The following is a 17,769-nucleotide window of genomic DNA, read 5'->3' on the forward strand; positions in this document are numbered from 1 at the left end:
TATGTACCATCTGGTTTAGGGATTGCTTCCACCCCACACTATTATAAGACTTAAATTGTTCCTTAATATGATGAGATTGACTTGACCTCACAATCTATCTCATTCTGATCTTATTATTTACCTGCAGTTCACTTTCTCTGTGATAGTTGCACTTCATTCTGCATTCTGGTCTTTTACCTTGTTCTAGCTCAACACACAGTGCAATCATTTGCTCTGTATCAACAGCATGCAAGACAAGCTTTTCACAGTATCTCGGTGTATGTGACCATAATAAACCAATTTCCCCTTTTATGAGGAAACCAGGAGCACAAGCTCTATGTATTGATAGAGATCTAGAACATTATAAGTCTAGCAGGAAGGAGTTTAAGTATGAATTTAGGAGAGCCAGAAGGGGCCATGAGAAGGCTTTGGTGAGCAGGATTAAGTATGTGAAGAGCAAGAGGATAAGTGAGAGAATAGGACCAACCAAGTGACTGGAAAAATGTGCAATGAATGGAAGGAGATAGCAGAGATACTTAATTAATACTTTGCTCAGTATTCACTATGGAAAAGGATTTTGGCAGTTGTAGGGATGACTTACAGCGGATTGAAAAGCTTGAGCATATAGACATTAAGAAAGAGGATGTGCTGGAGCTTTTGGAAAGCATCAAGTTGGATAAGTCTCTGGAACTGGATGAGATGTACTCCAGGCTACTTACTGTGGGAGGGGAGGGAGGAGATTGCTGAGCCTCTGGCAATGATCTTTGCATCATCAATGGGGACGGGAGAGGCTCTGGAGGATTGGAGGTTTGCAGAGTTGCAGATGATGTTCCCTTATTCAAGAAAGGGAGTAGAGATAGTCCAGGAAATTATAGAGTAGTGAGTCTTACTTCAGTGGTTGGTAAGTTGATGGAGAAGATCCTGAGAGGCAGGATTTATGAACATTTGGAGAGGCATAATATGATTAGGAATACTCATAGTCATACTTTATTGATCCCGGGGGAAATTGGTTTTCATTACAGTTGCACCATAAATAATAAATAGTAATAGAACTGTAAATAGTTAAATAGTACGTAAATTATGAAATAAGTCCAGGACCAGCCTATTGGCTCAGGATGTCTGACCCTCCAAGGGAGGAGTTGTAAAGTTTAATGGCCACAGGCAGGAATGACTTCCTATGACGCTCTGTGCTGCATCTCGGTGGAATGAGTCTCTGACTGAATGTACTCCTGTGCCCACTCAGTACATTATGTAGTGGATGGGAGACATTGTCCAAGATGGCATGCAACTTAGACAGCATCCTCTTTTCAGACACCACCGTGAGAGAGTCCATTTCCATCCCCACAACATCACTGGCCTTACGGATGAGTTTGTTGATTCTATTGGTGTCTGCCACCCTCAGCCTGCTGCCCCAGCACACAACAGCAAACATGATAGCACTGGCCACCACAGACTCGTAGAACATCCTCAGCATTGTCCGGCAGATGTTAAAGGACCTCAGTCTCCTCAGGAAATAGAGATGGTTCTGACCCTTCTTGTAAACAGCCTCAGTGTTCTTTGACCAGTCCAGTTTATTGTCAATTCGTATCCCCAGGTATTTGTAATCCTCCACCATGTCCACACTGACCCCCTGGATGGAAACAGGGGTCACCGGTGCCTTAGCTCTCCTCAGGTCTACCACCAGCTCCTTAGTCTTTTTCACATTAAGCTGCAGATAATTCTGCTCACACCATGTGACAAAGTTTCCTACCGGGTCCCTGTACTCAGCCTCATCTCCCTTGCTGATGCATCCAACTATGGCAGAGTCATCCGAAAACTTCTGAAGATGACAAGACTCTGTGCAGTAATTGAAGTCCGAGGTGTAAATGGTGAAGAGAAAGGGAGACAAGACTAGATAGTTAGCATAGTTTTTCAAAGGCAGGTGGTGCCTTATGAGCCTAATTGAATTTTTTGAGGATGTGACTAACACATTGATCAAGGTAGAGCAGTAGATGTAGTGTATATGGATTTCAGCAAGGCATTTGAGAAAGTAAAATTACCCCATTCAAGGCTTATCGAGAAAGTAAGGAGGCATGGGATCCAAGGGGACCTTGCTTTGTGGATCCAGAGTTGGCTTGCTCACAGAAAGCAAAGTGTGGTCATAGACAGGTCATATTCTGCGTGAAAGTTGGTGACCAGTGGTGTGGTGGGATCTGTTCTGGGACCCCTTCATGATTTTTATAAATGACCTGGATGAGGAAGTGCTGATGACACAAAGGTTGGAGGTGTGGATAGTGTGGAGGGCTGTCAGAGGTTACAGCAGGACATTGATAGGATGCAAAGCTGGGCTGAGAAGTGGCAGATGGAGTTCAACCCAGATAAGTGTGAGGTGGTTCATTTTGGTAGGTCAAATATGATGGCAGAATATAGTATTAATGGTAAGACACTTGGCAGTGTGGAAGATCAGAAGGATCTTGGGGTGGTGAGTGTGTGGAATGGGCTGCCAGCAAAGGTGGTGGAGGCAGATACGATAGGGTCTTTTAAGAGATTCCTGGATAGATACGTGGAGCTTAGAAAAATATTGAGTGCTGTGGGTAACCCTAGGTAATTTCTAAAGTACATGTTTGGCACAGCATTGTGGGCTGAAGGACCTGTAATGTACTGTAGGTTTTTATGTTTCTATGCATCCTCCAAACTCAGGACACCAGCGCTTATGTTCATCTCATCTCTGTTATCTGCTGAATAATAAATGGGTTAAAGTCATGGACTTAAATAGGAACACTAGAAATTCCAGACAATCCACACCATCTCCTCAAAAGTCCTACTCAACTGCAGGTTTGCCTCATAACTTTTTTATTTCAACTTCTAACTTTTCCAAGATTTGATTTCAGATCATTGACCTGAAGCAATAACTTGCTCTCTTCTCAGATGTATAAGAGGCATCTAAGAAACTCTTTGATGGGGAATGGATGATAGAAAAATGGAGGACTATGTAGGACAGAAGGATTAGATTGATTTTAGGGTAGGTTAAAATGTTGGCACAACGTTTTAAGTTGAAGGACCTGTACACTGTGCTGTAATGTTCTATAACCAGATTTCATGTGGTTTTGCCAGGGTTTACTGAATTATCTCACGATTGCCCACCCATCCTAATTGAACGACAGATCACTCTTAAAGAATTGTATCCATTTCTCCCTGTTTTCTGTTCCTAGAATTTATGCCACTGTTTCCTGCAGCGTTGGACATGCTCTCAAAAGTGGGGATTAGGGAAGATGTCAGAAATTGGATTCTGCAGTCAGCTGTTCTACACAGATATCAGTAGTGCAGTTTAAATAAATGGGTGGAAGAAAGTTTCCCCATCAAATCTGGAGTTAAGAGGAACTGTCCACTCTCCCCTGTTATTTGTGTGCCACAGAGAACCCATTGCCTAATCCAGCAGGAAGGATGAAAACCATGAGCAAGGTGACATTACCAGGCAGTGGAGGCAGACAAGTCAAAACCACCCTGCACACAGACAAGATCAACATCTCAAATCAATAAACAATTAAATCTAATCTTTTGAAAAAGGTGACAAAGGATTGGAAGATGTGGAATCCAGGTGGGTGGAGTTAAAAAACCACGAGAGTAGGATGACTCTGATGGGAGTTATTTCTAGACCTCTGAGCAGCGTCAGGGTGTGGTCTACAAATTATAGTGCGAGATAGAAAAAAACGTCAGAAAGGCAGTCATGGGGGTTTTTCCAATATATGTAGATAGATTGGGAAAATCAAGTTGATGCTGGATCCCAAGGGAATTTGTGGAATGCTTCAAAAATGATTTTTTTGGAGCAGCTGGTAGTTGAGCGCACTAGGGCCTCAACAATTCTGGTTGGTTGGTCTGTAATAAACCGGATATGATTAGAGTATGCTTAAGGTAAAGGAACCTTTAGGAAACAGTGAACACAATATGATAGAATTCACCCTGCAATTTGAGAGGGAGAAGCTAAAGTCAGATGTATCAGTATTACAGTGGAATCACAGATGATTGGAAGGGGACACGAGCAGTGATGATGATAGAACAGCAATGGTTGGAGTTTCTGGGAGCAATTTGGAAGCTGCAGGATAGACACATCCCAAAAAAAGAGGAACTATTCTAAAGGCAGGATGATGCAGTCATGGCTGACAAGGGAAGTTGAAGCCAACATAAAAACAATTGACAGGGCATATAATTGAGCAAAAATTAGTGGGAAGTTAGAGGATTAGGAAATTTTTTTAAATACCAACAGAAGGCAACTAAAAAAAAAATCAGAAATAAACCTAAAGTTTTAAAAAATATGTAAACAGTAAAAATTAAGCTAGAGTAGATATTGGACCACTGGGAAATGATGTTGGTAATGGGGGACAAGAAAATGGCAGACAAACTGAATAAGTATTTTGCATCAGTCTTCACTGTGGAAGTCATTTGTATGCCAGAGGTTCGAGAGTGTGGAGGGGTAGAAGTGAATGGAGTTGCTATTACTAAGGAAATGGTGTTTGGGTAACTGAAAGGACCTGGACCTGATGGACTACACCCAGGGTTCTGAACAAGGTGGCTGGAGAGATTGTGGAGGCATTAGTAATGATCTTTCAAGAATCAATAGATTCTGGCATGATTCTGGAGGGCCGGAAAATTGCAAATGTCACTCTACTCTTCAAGAAGGGACGGAAGCAAAAGAAAGGAAATTATAGGCTGATTAGCCTGACCTCAGTGGTTTGGAAGAATTTGGAGTTGATTGTTAAGGATGTGGTTTTGGGGTTCTAGGAGGCATGTGACAAAATAGGCCATAGTCAGCATGGTTTCCTTAAGGGAAAATCTTGCCTGACAAATCTGTTGGAATTCATTGAAGAAAGAACAAGCAGGATAGACAAAAGGGAATCAGTGGTTGTGTACTTATATTTTTAGAAGGTTTTTGACAAGGTGCCACACTTGAGGCTGCAAAACAAGTTAAGATTCCAGGGTATTATAGGAAAGATACTAGCTTGGTAGGTCATTGGCAGGAGGCAAAGAGTGAATAAAGAGATCCTTTTTGGATTGGCTGCAGGTGACTGGTGGTGTCCCACAGGGGTCTTTATTGGGACCACTTCTTTCCACATTGCGTGTCAACAATTTGGATTATGAAATTGATGGCTTTGTGGCGAAGTTTGGGGATGAAACGAAGATGGGTGGAGGGGCAGGTAGTATTGAGGAAGCAGAGAGGCTGCAGAAGGACTTGGACAGATTAGGAGAATGGGCAAAGAGGTGGCAGATGGAATACAGTGTCAGGAGGGATATGGTCATTCACTTCAGTGGAAGGAATAGAAGCATAAACTATTTTCTAAACAGGGAGAAATTTCAAAACTCAGAGGTGAAAGTGACTTGGGAGACCTCGTGCAGGATTTCCTGAAGGTGAATTTGCAGGTTGAATTGGTGGTAAGGAAGGCAAATGTTACATTTAAAGAAGATGAGAATGTAATGTTGTGGCTATATACGGCCTCACTTGGAGATCTGTGGACGGTTTTGGACCCCTTATCCAAGAAAGGATGTGCTAACATTGGAAAGGGTTCAGAGGGGGATCACGAGAATGATAGGGTTATTATGTGAGCAGGGATTGAAGGCTCTGTGCCTGTACTCGCTGGTGTTTAGAAGAATTTGTTTGGGGGGGGGAGAAATCTCATTAAAACCTATCAAATGTTGAATGGCCTAGACAGAGTGGATGTGAAGAGGATGTTTCCTTTGGTGGAATAATCTAGGAGCAGAGGGCTCAGCCTCAAAATAGAGGGACATCCATTTATAACAGATGAGGATTTCTTTAGCCAGAAGGTGGAGAATCTGGAGTTTGTTGCCACAGGCAGTGTGGAAGCCAAGTCACAGGGCACATTTAAGGCAGAGGCTGATATTTCTTGATTAGTCAGGGCATAAAAGGCTACGGGGAGAAGGCAGGAGAATGAGGTTGAGAGGGAATTGGATCAACCGTGATGAAACGGCAGAGTACACTCGATCAGCCTGCTCCTGGGCCTTATGGAATCCATGGTCTGTTTGCAGGTTGATCAGCATCTATGCCAGTTCGAGTTGGCATCCAAGGCCCGAGTCAACTGCAGGAAGAGCGAAGTTATGCTCTTCGATTACTGGCTTGACCGATCCAACGTCCCCTTAACCATCAAGCCCAAGTACCTGAATGCGCTGGGGATCTGGTTCAGAGGAGCTAAGGTGTGTAACAAGAACTGGCTGTAGCGAATCTTGAAGTAAAAATTGGGCTTTTGGAAATGCTGTCCAGAAGGAACTTGGTCATCAGGTGTTTTATGTTCTCGGGACTGCTGTACCTGGCGCAGATATGGCTTTTCCTCACTCCTCTGCCTCAGTAATCACCCAAGACACTGCCAGGTCATGACACACAAGTCTCCCGAGAATGGGACAAACATGTACTCAACGTTGCCCACATCATGATGACCACCTTCGTGTATAGCTGTATGAGTCGGTGTGTGGACCCCAAGTATCTGGATACCAAATGTCCTTACCTGCTGAGGTTCTGCCTGTCCCTGATATCGCGGGAGCTAGGCCTGGACCCTCTACAACGCAGTGCTGGATGTTACTACACTACCTGTCCTTTTGTGGTATAGTTCTTCAAAGCAAAACACTTCGGGAGAGGGGAACAATGAGTCCAAACTATCTGATCAATAAGCACCAAGACCTCTCTTGGCTGGCAGTGAGAGGTGCCTCCCAGTCGGAGCCTTCCTGAGGTGGTGTGGAGATGGATGCAAACATCTGTGTCCTGGTTCATCCCCAGCAGCCGCGTAACAGATGACTACCAGATTTACAGGCTGTTCCAGGGGGCACACACTGGATGAAGTGGAAGGCTATGTGGAAAGGGCTAGATCCATCTTGGAGTTGGTTAAAGGGTTAGCACAACATCTTTGGAAGAAGGGCTGGTACTTGCTGTGCAGTTCTAATGTTCTGTGAAAGGTCTCGAGCTGAAATATCAATTGTTCAGTCCCCTCTACAGATACTGCCTGACCCAAGGATTCCCTCCAAGTTGGCTTTTTGCTCCTTCCAGGTGAGGCAATACCTCACCCGCAAATCTGCTGCTGGGGTCATCTATTGTATTTGGCGCTCCTGATCCAACCTCCTCTACATTGGTGAGACCTATCATCAACTGGGAGAATCACTTCATCCAGTACCTTCACTCCATCTGCCAGAAGAGGAACTGCCCAGTGGCCAAATATTTTAATTTTAATTTCCAGTCCCATTCTGATGTGTCGGTCCTCTTTGTGCCAAGATGTGTCCACCCTCAGAGTGGAGAAGCAACACCTTGTGTGGTGCCTGGGTAGCCTCCAACCTGAAGGCATGAATGTCGATTTCTCCTTCTGGTAAAAAAAATATTCCTTCCCTTCCCTTCTCTTTCTATTCCGCACTCTGACCTCTTACCTTTTCTCACCTGCCTATCACCTCCTCCTGGGTCCCCTCCTCCTTCCCTTTCTCCTATGGTCCACTCTCCTCTCCTACCAGATTCCTTCTTCTCCAACCCTTTGTCTTTCCTACCCACCTGGCTTCGCCGATCACTTTTCTGCTATCCCCCACCCCATCATTTTGGCATCTTTCCCCTTCCTTTCCAGACCTGAAGAAGGGTCTCAGCCTGAAACATCGACTGTTTATCCATTTCCATAGACATTGCCTGACCTGCCGAGTTCCTCCGGTATTTTGCATGTGATATGTAGGATCTGGAAAAAGGTTATTACTGCTAATGTGTGGGACGTTGGTTACTGGAAGAATGTGTTTCATTCTGACTAGTATTCAAAAACAAGTATGTTTCTCTGATGACGCAAGGTTCCATTGTTGAGAACCAACTATGAACTGAACTTTTCATGAGCTGGAAAGAACAATTTCCCCCCAAATTGTAGTACAAAACCTTTCGTCTCAGCAGGCCTTGGAGGCCGGTTTTCAAAGAGCAGAGAGGGAGAAGTGAGTGGTGACGGATCTTTGATGCAGTGTGAGTGGGTGAGAGCTAATCAGTGAGGAAATTATCAGCAGCTTAGGAACAAGAGAACCCTGGTAAGACCTCACTTGGAGTACTGTGGGCAGTTTTGGTCTCCTTATTTAAAAAAGGATGTGCTGACATTGGAGAGGGTACAGAGAAGATTCACTAGAATGATTCCAGGAATGAGAGGGTTAACATATGAGGAACGTTTGTCTGCTCTTGGACTGTATTCCTTGGAGTTTAGAAGGATGAGGGGAGACCTCATAGAAACATTTTGAATGTTGAAAGGCATGGACGGAGTGGATGTGGCAAAGTTGTTTCCCATGATGGGGGAGTCAAGTACGAGAGAGCAAGACTTAAGGATTGAAGGGTGTCCATTCAGAACAGAAATCCCCAAGAATTTTTTTAGCCAGAGGGTGGTGAATCTATGGAATTTGTTGCCACGGGCAGCAGTGGAGGCCAAGTCATTGAGTGTATTTAAGGCAGAGATTGATAGGTATCTGAGTAGCCAGGGCATCAAAGGTTATGGTGAGAAGGCAGGGGGGAGTAGGACTAAATGGGAGAATGGATCAGCTCATGATAAAATGGCGGAGCAGACTCGATGGGCCGAATGGCTGACTTCTGCTCCTTTGTCTTATGGTCTTAAGAGCTGACCCCGAGTTTGTAATGTTTTACCTTACCTGAAGGAGACGGAGAAGACACTCATTTTCTCCACAGATGATCTCCGCAGGGCTTCCTGTTGAAGAGATAACTGTACCCAAGAGCAAAGTCTGGGAGAACTTGAGCAAGGTCCGGTTTCCATAAGCCAGGAATTCTGTAACCCGGGAACCCACTGTGTACTTATTTTGTAGTGGTGTGCCTCATGTTACAATTAGTGATAGAAACATAGAAAATAGGTGCAGGCGTAGACCATTCGGCCCTTCGAGCCTGCACCACCATTCAGTATGATCATGGCTGATCATCCAACTCAGAACCCTGTACCAGCCTTCCCTCCATACCTCCAATCCCTTTAGCCACAAGGGCCATATCTAACTCCCTCTTAAATATAGCCAATGAACTGGCCTCAACTGTTTCCTGTGGCAGAGAATTCCACAGATTCACCACTCTCTGTGTGAAGAAGTTTTTCCCACTCTTGGTCCTACAAAGGCCTCCCCCCCCGCATCCCCAAACTGTGTCCCCTCGCCCCGGACCCCCCCAACATCAGGAACAATCTTCCTGCATCTAGCCTGTCCAATCCCTTTAGGATTTTATACGTTTCAATAAGATCCCCCCTCAATCCTTCAAATTCCAATGAGTATAAGCCTAGTCGATCCAGTCTTTCATCATATGAAAGTCCTGCCATCCCAGGAATCAATCTGGTGAACCTTCTTTGTACTCCCTCTATGGCAAGGATGTCTTTCCTCAGAATAGGGGACCAAATGTAAGGGGTATCACACAGATGTCTTGGATATCATGCCACTGGGCCTCGAGTTCAATTTGTCAATAACCGTGCGGTGGCTGCCTGTGCATTAAGCTCATTTAAACAGTCATGCACCAGGCATTGTCCAACCTGGTGGGAGAACAACCAACTCAATCAATGATCATACTACTCCTACCAGTACACCACACCATGACTCATAAAGGTCTGGAAGTTACAATTAAGTAAAATTAAGCAAAGAGACGGCCAAGGGTTTATTGAATATTTCACTAAAAAAATAGTACGCCTTGCAGTGGTGTCCCACATAATCCTTCTCGGAAGTACCTTAAATTGGACCCTCAGCATTTAGTGTGAAATTTAATTACAATATTTAAAGATTGATTTTGTGTTGTGTTTTTTTTAAAAAAACAAACCAGATCCCAAGGCACTGAAATGAAAAACAAAATCTGGTTTTCACAAACCATCCATAAGATTCAGTTAAAAATCCAGTTCGGGGTGCGTAGTGCTGGTAGCTGTATGAAACTTGCATCCGTTAGCCACTGAAGCTTTGGGGTTGTAATGTGTACGGTGGCCGTACCAACTTCATAGTTCCATACGATCTTCTGTCTTGCTCTGAGGTGCAGGATTTACACTCTCGGAAGGTTTCATGTCAGCGTAATGAAACTCTTCTGCCAGCTGTTCCTCCGAAGGCCGTCCAAAGATGACGTTCCTCAGTGCGTAGCCGGTCATGAGGAAGCTGGGGTAATTTGGGATGAAGAGAAAGGTGGTTCGCAATTAGCTCTTAATACCTGGGAAGCACAAACTAAAAAAATTCTCTAATGCCAAAATTATAAGACCCTGGCCATTCGGCCCATCAAGTCTGTTCAGCCATTGGATCATGGCTGTCTTAAAGAGAGACTAGCTTTATTTGTCGCACGTACAGTGGAACATTGAAACATGCAGTGAAATATGTCGTCTGAATCAACGAGGAACACGGTCTGAGGATAGGCTGGGTGCAGACTGCAAGTGTCATCATGCTTCCAGTGCTAACATAGCATGCCCTTAACTTACTAACCCATACATTTTGGAAATGTGGGAGGAAACCGGAGCATTCCGAGGAAATCCACATAGTCATAGGGCGAACATATGAAATTCTTAAGGAATTGAACCCTGATAACCGTGATGCTTCTCTGATTTATTTTCAATCTCAACCCCATTCTCCTTCTCCCTGTAACCTCCGACACCCTTACTAATCAAGAACCCATCAATCTCTGCTTTAGATATACTCAATGACTTGTCCTCCACAGCAACGAATTCCAGAAATTCACTATCCTCTGGCTAAAGAAATACCTCCTCATCTTTGTCCTAAATGGACATCCCTCTATTCTGAGGCTGTGCCCTCTGGTCCTCAACTCTCCCATGAATGGAAACATCCTCTCCATGTCCACTCTATCTAGACCTTTCAATATTCATTGGGTTTCAATGAAATCAAAGTGGTTTTCCAGAGAAAGGATATAATACAGAAGCTGGGGTGAAAGTTAAGCCACAAGAGCAGATTTATAAAGAGATACAGCACAGAAGCAGGCCATTGTGCCCACCAAGTCTTTGCTGACCACAAACACCGACACTCAGTGGCCACTTTGTTAAGTACCTCATGACCTGTAGCCCATCCACTTCATGGTTCGACGTACTGTGCGTCCACAGACGCTCTTCTGCACACCACTGTTGTAACGTGTGGTTACACGAGTTAGTTACCTTCCTGCCAGCTTGAACCAGTCTGGCCATTCTCCTCTGACCTCTCTCATTAACAAGGCGTTTTCACCCACAGAACTGCCACCCACTGGATGCTTTTTGTTTTCCGCACCATTCTCTGTAAACTCTAGAGACTGTAGTGCATGTAAACCCCAGGAAATCACTAGCTTCTGAGATATTCAAATCTTCCCATCTGGCACCAACAATCTTTCCACAGTCTAAGTCACTTAGATCACATTTCTTCCCCATTCTGATATTTGGTCTGAACAACAACTGAACCTCTTGACCATGTCTGCTTGCTTATATGCACTGAGTTGCTGCCACACGATTGGCCTATTAGATACTTGCATTAATGAGCTGGTGTACAAGTGTACCTAATAACGTGGCCACTGAGTGCACGTACCCCAATGCACTTTATTTTTGACACTTCCCCATCAACTCCACCCTGATCCTCACAATTCAATTGCTTATCCACGGACAATTTATAGTGGCCAGTTAACAAACGCCTGTGCACCTTTAGCACGTGGGAGGAACCAGCGACCCAGTGGTCCCAGGAAGAACATACAAACCCGCACAGACAGGACCAGTGGTTGGGGCTGACCCTGATCTCTGGGTCTGTTGAGGCAGTGTGGCTGGGCTCTACCAGTGGCACCCACCGTGCCATCCGAACTGGCTCCTGCTCCTTCCCATTCCGACACGTCTACTCGGGTCAGAGGAGCAACTCGGGTTGGATAGCCTTCAACCTGACAGCTGGAACGTTGACGAGAGAAAGTCTGCAGATGCTGGAAATCCAGAGCAACACACACAAAATGCTGGAGGAACTCAGCAGGCCAGGCAGCATCTATGGAAAAATGTACAGTCAACGTTTCCGGCCAAAACCCTTCCGACAGGACTGGAGAAAAAATGCTGAGGAGTAGATTTGAAAGGTGGGGGATGGGGAAAGAGAACCACTGGGCAATGGGCAATAGACAATAGACAATAGGTGCAGGAGTAGGCCATTCGGCCCTTCGAGCCAGCACCGCCATTCACTGTGATCATGGCTGATCCTCCACTATCAGTATCCAGTTCCTGCCTTATCCCCATAACCTTTGATTCCGCTATCTTTAAGAGCTCTATCCATCTCTTTCTTGAAAGCATCCAGAGACTTGGCCTCCACAGCCTTCTGGGGCAGAGCATTCCAGATATCCACCACACTCTGGGTGAAAAAATTTTTCCTCAACTCCGTTCTAAATGGCCTACCCCTAATTCTTAAACTGTAGCCTCTGGTTCTGGACTCGCCCATCAGCAGGAACATGCTTCCTGCCTGCAGCGTGTCCAATCCCTTAATAATCTTGTATGTTTCAATAAGATCCCCTCTCAGCCTTCTACATTCCAGTGTTTACAAGCCCAGTCGCTCCAATCTTTCGACATATGACAGTCCTGCCATCCCGGGAATTAACCTTGTGAACCTACGCTGCACTCCCTCAATAGCAAGAATGTCCTTCCTCAAATTTGGAGACCAAAACTGCACACAGTACTCCAGGTGTGGTCTCACCAGGGCCCTGTACAGCTGCAGAAGGACCTCTTTGCTCTTATACTCAATTCCCCTTATGAAGGCCAGCATGCCATTAGCTTTCTTCACTGCCTGCTGTACTTGCATGCTTACTTTCAGTGACTGATGTACAACATCACCTAGGTGATAGGTGAAATTTGGAGGGGGAGGGATGGAGCAAAGAGTGAGGAAATTGATTGATGAAAGAGACAGAAGGCCATGGAAGAAAGAAAAAAGGGGTGGGGGGGAAAGGAGCACCAGAGGGAGGCGATGAACGGGCAAGGGGATAACATGAGAGGGGGACAAGGGGATGGAAAATGGTGAAGGGGAAGGGTGGAAGCATTACTGGAAATTTGAGAAATTGATGTTCATGCCATCAGGTTGGAGGCCACCCAAACGGAATACAAGGCGTTGTTGCTCCAACCTAGGTATGGCCTTATCCCAACAGTGGAGGTGGCCATGGATGGACATATCAGAATGGGAATGGGAAGTGGAATTAAAGTGGGTGGCCACTGGGAGATCCTGCTTGCTCTGGCAGATGGAGCGTAGATGCTTGGCAAAGCAGTCTCCCAATCCACGTCAGGTCTCACCGATATCCAAGAGGATCTCCCATCCCCTTGTCCCTCTCTCATGTTATCTCCTTGCCTGCCCGTCGTCTCCCTCTGGTGCTCCTCCACCACCCCCCCCCAACTTTTTTCACCAATCAACTTCTTAGCTCTTTACTTCATCCCTCCCTTCTGCCCCCCCCCCACCTTTTAAATCTACTCCTCAGCTTTTTTTCTCCAGTCCTGACAAAGGGTTTCGGCCCGAAACATCAATTGTACTTTTTTCCATTGATGCTGCCTGGCCTGCTGAGTTCCTCCAGCATTTTGTGTGTGTTGCTGGAACGTCAATTTCTCCAACTTTTGGTAATTTCTTCATCCCCTCCTTCCTCCTCTCTTCTTCCATTCCCTGCTCAATTACCCTTGTACCCTTTCTCCTCACCTCTCTGGTTCCCCTCCTCCCTTCTCTTGTGTAGGCCACTCTCCCCTCCTATCCAATTCCTTCTTCTTCAGCCCTTCCACCTATCCCCTCTCAGCTTCTTACTTCATAAAACCACCCCCATCACCTTCCAGCTTGTACTCTTTCCTCTCCCAACCTCATTTTTCTGGGCTCTGCCCCCTTCGTTTCCAGACCTGATGAAGGGTCTTGCCCCAAAACGTTGACCCTTTATTCCCCTCCATAGATGCTGCCTGATGTGCCGAGTTCCTCCAGCATTTTGTGTGTGTTGCTCTGGATTTCCAGCATCTGCAGAATCTGTTGTGTTTAGGATTTCCTGCTGCTATGATTTAATGGGTGACTGCGCCTCAGCCCCAGAGCTGCTCTGAAATACCCACCTCCGTCGGAAGATGTAGTGCTTTTTCTGTGCAAATCTGACCAGTCTCTCCAGCACGGTTGAGTTCCTCCTCCTCTCGTACTCCTCCTGCCTCCTCTGCCGGCGCACGAAAGCGGCGAGAGTCGGGTCCGTGATGTTGCTGCTCTCCACGCTTCCGTTCAGGATGGTTCGCAGCTCAGGTGGAATGTCTCTGGTTTCTGAAGGCAACGCGAGAGATGATTACCAACGATGACGTGTTTCCACTTGGAAACAATCAAAAGGGAGAAGTCTAAATACAGGTATGCGTCTCTTAATGTCCACGATACATTCTGTGAAATCGGACGTTATGTGATTTGGATGTTATGCAAACAGCATATTATATACTTAGCAAACCTATATGGAGTACTGCAGTGTACCTGTATTGACTAAATAGCCAAGAACTTTCACTAAAACTGTATACTCTACACTATAACATATACATACACTATAACTTTTAATTTCATTTTCACCTTTTTAATTTTTTTCACTTTTTACACTTTTATGTAAACACTTTCTTAGCCTGTATCACACACAATTTATCAAAGATGGTCATCCACGTCACTGTTCTCAACTTCCTCGTAGTGTTCCACTGGAAGAGCTTCAGGTCGAATAACCTGCGTTTGGAAGCCATGATGCACTTTACCGTAATATTTTCGAAAGAAAATTAAATAGATAACGCTACTACACTCAAGAGATGCGCGATACACGCGATTGGTTACGTCCGCTACGTCATGTTCTCCGATCGGGACTACGGACGTATATGCGATCGGACGTTAAGCGGTGCACACCTGTATTGGAAAGTGAGCCCATTGAGTTAAACAGCACCAAGACAAGCCCTCCAGCCCAACTTGTCATTACCGATCAAGATGTCCAACCAAGCAAATCCCATTGGCTGCATTTGGCTCACAATCCCTCTCAATCTTTACCCATGTATCTGTCTTTTAAACGTTTTTACTTAAAGATTAGCTTTATTTGTCACATGTATATAGAAACATACAGTGACATGTGTCGCTTGTGTCAATAACCAGCACAGTCCAAGGATGTGCTGGGGGCAGCCCACAAGTGTGGCCATTCTTCCGGCACCAACTATTTACTAATCCTTACTGACCCGTACGTCTTTGGAATGTGGGAGGAAGCTGGAGCACCTGGAGGAAACCCACATGGTCAACGGGTAGAACTCCTTATAGACAGCGGTGGGAAGGAGCGCTGGCACCCGTAAAGCATTAGGCCACCCTGTCATTTCAGGTGGGCTTTGACTGGCTTGCAAAATTACTGCTCCGTAATCTGAAGGAAAGATGTTGTCTTAGAGAGATACAGCATGAAAACAAGGCCCTCCGGCCTGTCAAGGTCCAGCTGGTCATTGTGTACCCAGTGAGCAAAACAGAGAGAGCTTTTTATAAACCGGGATTGGATCAGGGGTTCCCATCTGGGTCCACGGACCCTTTGCTTAATGGTCCATGGCATAATAGAGGTCAGGAGCCCCTGGATCAGAGGGCATGTGCTATAAAGAAAGGTTGCACAAACCTGGGCTGTTTTCTCTGGAGTGACAGAGGCTGAGGGGAGATCTGATAGACATTTATAAAATTTTGAGGGGCACACTGCAGATAGAGGCCTGTCAAAGACCAACCCTACGTCCCCGTCATGAGAGATGGAAACAGTTAAGGCCGGCCAGCAGGGCTCTGGTGAAGCTGTACAGGCCAACCCCTCGTACAGTAGATCACAAAAACATTGATGAACTCCAACCAGACCATCGACTTTGGACGCCGGAGATGAGAGGTCAGCAATGGCCTCTGCTCCACTGGGAGATAACGACCAAGAAGATGACGATGACAGTAGAGTAGACAGACATTATTTCTCTCCCTCCACCCCCCCCCCCCAGGGGCTGAAATGTCTAATACCAGAGGGCATGCATTTAAGGTGAGAGGGGTTAATTTCTTTTTTTTTTTTGGCGTGTGCGTGCGTGATGTTGGCGGGACAATGTCTTTTTCATGCCTTTACAAGGCGCAGAGAGAGAGAGAGACTGTGTGTCGAGCCACTCCTCACACAGACACTTTCACAGTATTTTCTCTTGGTTTTACGAAGTCGAGTTGCGATCTCGACACTCAACCCGGCGCGGATGGAAAGCGTACTTGGGAGCGGACCCGACTGGATTCGAACCCAGGAACCCTTGTTCCGGAGTCTGGCACTGATGTCATTGCGCCACCAAGAGGGGTTAATTTCAAACCGACACGAAGGGCTATTTTTTTTTTAAGAACACAGAGGGGTGGGTGTCTGGGGTGGTGGTACAGGCAGATACATTAGGGACTTTTAACAGGCGTTTAGTTAAGCACACAAATGTGAGGCACATGGAAAGATATAGACATTGTTTACACAGAAGAGATTAGATGGCCATTTGATTGCTAATTTAATTCAATTAGCACAACACTGTGGGCCAGAGGGTCTGTTCCTGTACTGTCCTAGGTTCTACGGGTCCCTGTGGAAACCTCTCCAGGAAGCTTGTTAATCTGCACTTACCGGTTCCATTCTTAATCTTCTCTTGAAGCTCCACAAAACGCGTGTAATTCTCTTCAAGTTTCACCATTGTAGTGTTGACATAGACGTACATGTAACATGAGGGCTCCTCAGACATGGTGTACACGTTGTGATAGTCACCAGCCGGCAGCTGCAATAGGAAAACCACGTCACTCTTTCGCCCCCGTCGCAGCAACAAAGCCAAAGAGACCACTCGGCCCATCATACAATAAAAGAATCTATCAGGTGAACATTGACAGTACTTCCTCTATCACAAGCCCATCCTTCTTTTGGTAGGGAGACCAGACCTGTACACAATATTCCAGATGTAACCAGGACTCTATAAATAAAGCAATATGTCTCTACTCTTGTATTCAAAGCCTCTTGCAAAATAAGGAACGTACCAATCATCCTCTTCACCATTTCCTACACCCTTAGATTTATTTGTCACACGTACATCGAAATACACAGTCAAATGCATCGTCTGTGTCACTGACCAACACAGTTGAGGACATAGGAGCATTTGATGGCTCTGGGCCTGTATTGCTGGAGTTTAGAAGAATGAGGGATCTCATTGAAACCTATGGAATATCGAAAAGTCTGGATGGAGTGGATGTGGACAGGATGTTTCCTACAGTGGGGGAGTGTAGGACCAGAGGGCCTCAGAGTAGAGGGACATCCATTTAGTACAAAGATTAGGAGGAATTTCTTTAGCCCGAGGGTGGTGAATCTAGAATTCATTGGCACAGACGGCTGTGGAGACAAAGTCATTAAATATATTTAAAGTGGAGGGAGGTAGGTTCTTGATTAGTTGGGGTATCAAAGTTTATGGGGAGAAGGTAGGAGAATGGGGTTGAGAGGAAAAATAAATCAGCCATAATGGAATGGTGGAGCAGATGCAGTGGCCTAATTCTGCTCCTACGTCTTACAAATTTTATGGGAGCAGCCTGCAAGTGGCACCATGCTTCCCGTGCCAATATCACATGCCCACAACTCACTAACCCTAACCTGCATACCTTTGGAATGTGGGAGGAAACCAGAGCACCAGGAAGAAACCCACGTGGTCACAGGAAGAATGCAAAATTCCTGACGAGACAGCAGCGGGAATTGAACCCAGGCCACTGGCACTGTACAGCATTACGCTAGCATGCTGCCCAGTCCTCCAGAGCCAAGAGATCCTTCTCTGAACGGGTCTGGTACCTACAATGAGTGGTGCAACTTCCATCAGCGAAACTGCTGGAAGTGCTTGAAAGCTGTGC

The 17,769-nt window shown here is 45.7% G+C and overlaps 2 protein-coding genes across 5 annotated transcripts in view; one reads left to right on the forward strand and one right to left on the reverse strand.

Moving 5' to 3' along the window:
* The window catches only part of mat2ab (methionine adenosyltransferase 2Ab), a 36,705-nt gene that overhangs the window by 12,252 nt on the left and 6,684 nt on the right, over nucleotides 1-17,769 (forward strand). Inside the window, exon 10 of one of the 4 annotated variants that reach the window (XM_072266673.1) lies at nucleotides 3,171-3,411. The exons of 2 other annotated variants lie outside the window; for them this stretch is intronic. In XM_072266673.1, coding sequence (XP_072122774.1) covers nucleotides 3,171-3,280 — 110 coding nt within the window. In that variant the 3' untranslated portion in view covers nucleotides 3,281-3,411. Of the gene's footprint in view, nucleotides 1-3,170; nucleotides 3,412-5,997; nucleotides 9,726-17,769 lie in introns of those variants that run through there. One more of the 4 variants, XM_072266677.1, reaches the window with a different exon arrangement.
* Nucleotides 9,585-17,769, reverse strand: part of ggcx (gamma-glutamyl carboxylase) — a 79,627-nt gene continuing 71,442 nt past the window's right edge. The window contains exons 13-15 of the mRNA XM_072266672.1: nucleotides 16,514-16,661; nucleotides 13,983-14,178; nucleotides 9,585-10,080 (exon numbers count right to left, since the gene is read on the reverse strand). Coding sequence (XP_072122773.1) covers nucleotides 9,927-10,080; nucleotides 13,983-14,178; nucleotides 16,514-16,661 — 498 coding nt within the window. The 3' untranslated portion in view covers nucleotides 9,585-9,926. The remainder of the gene's footprint in view (nucleotides 10,081-13,982; nucleotides 14,179-16,513; nucleotides 16,662-17,769) is intronic.

This window comes from Mobula birostris, chromosome 8 (genome assembly GCF_030028105.1).
Source record: "Mobula birostris isolate sMobBir1 chromosome 8, sMobBir1.hap1, whole genome shotgun sequence".
Classification (NCBI taxonomy): domain Eukaryota; kingdom Metazoa; phylum Chordata; class Chondrichthyes; order Myliobatiformes; family Myliobatidae; genus Mobula; species Mobula birostris.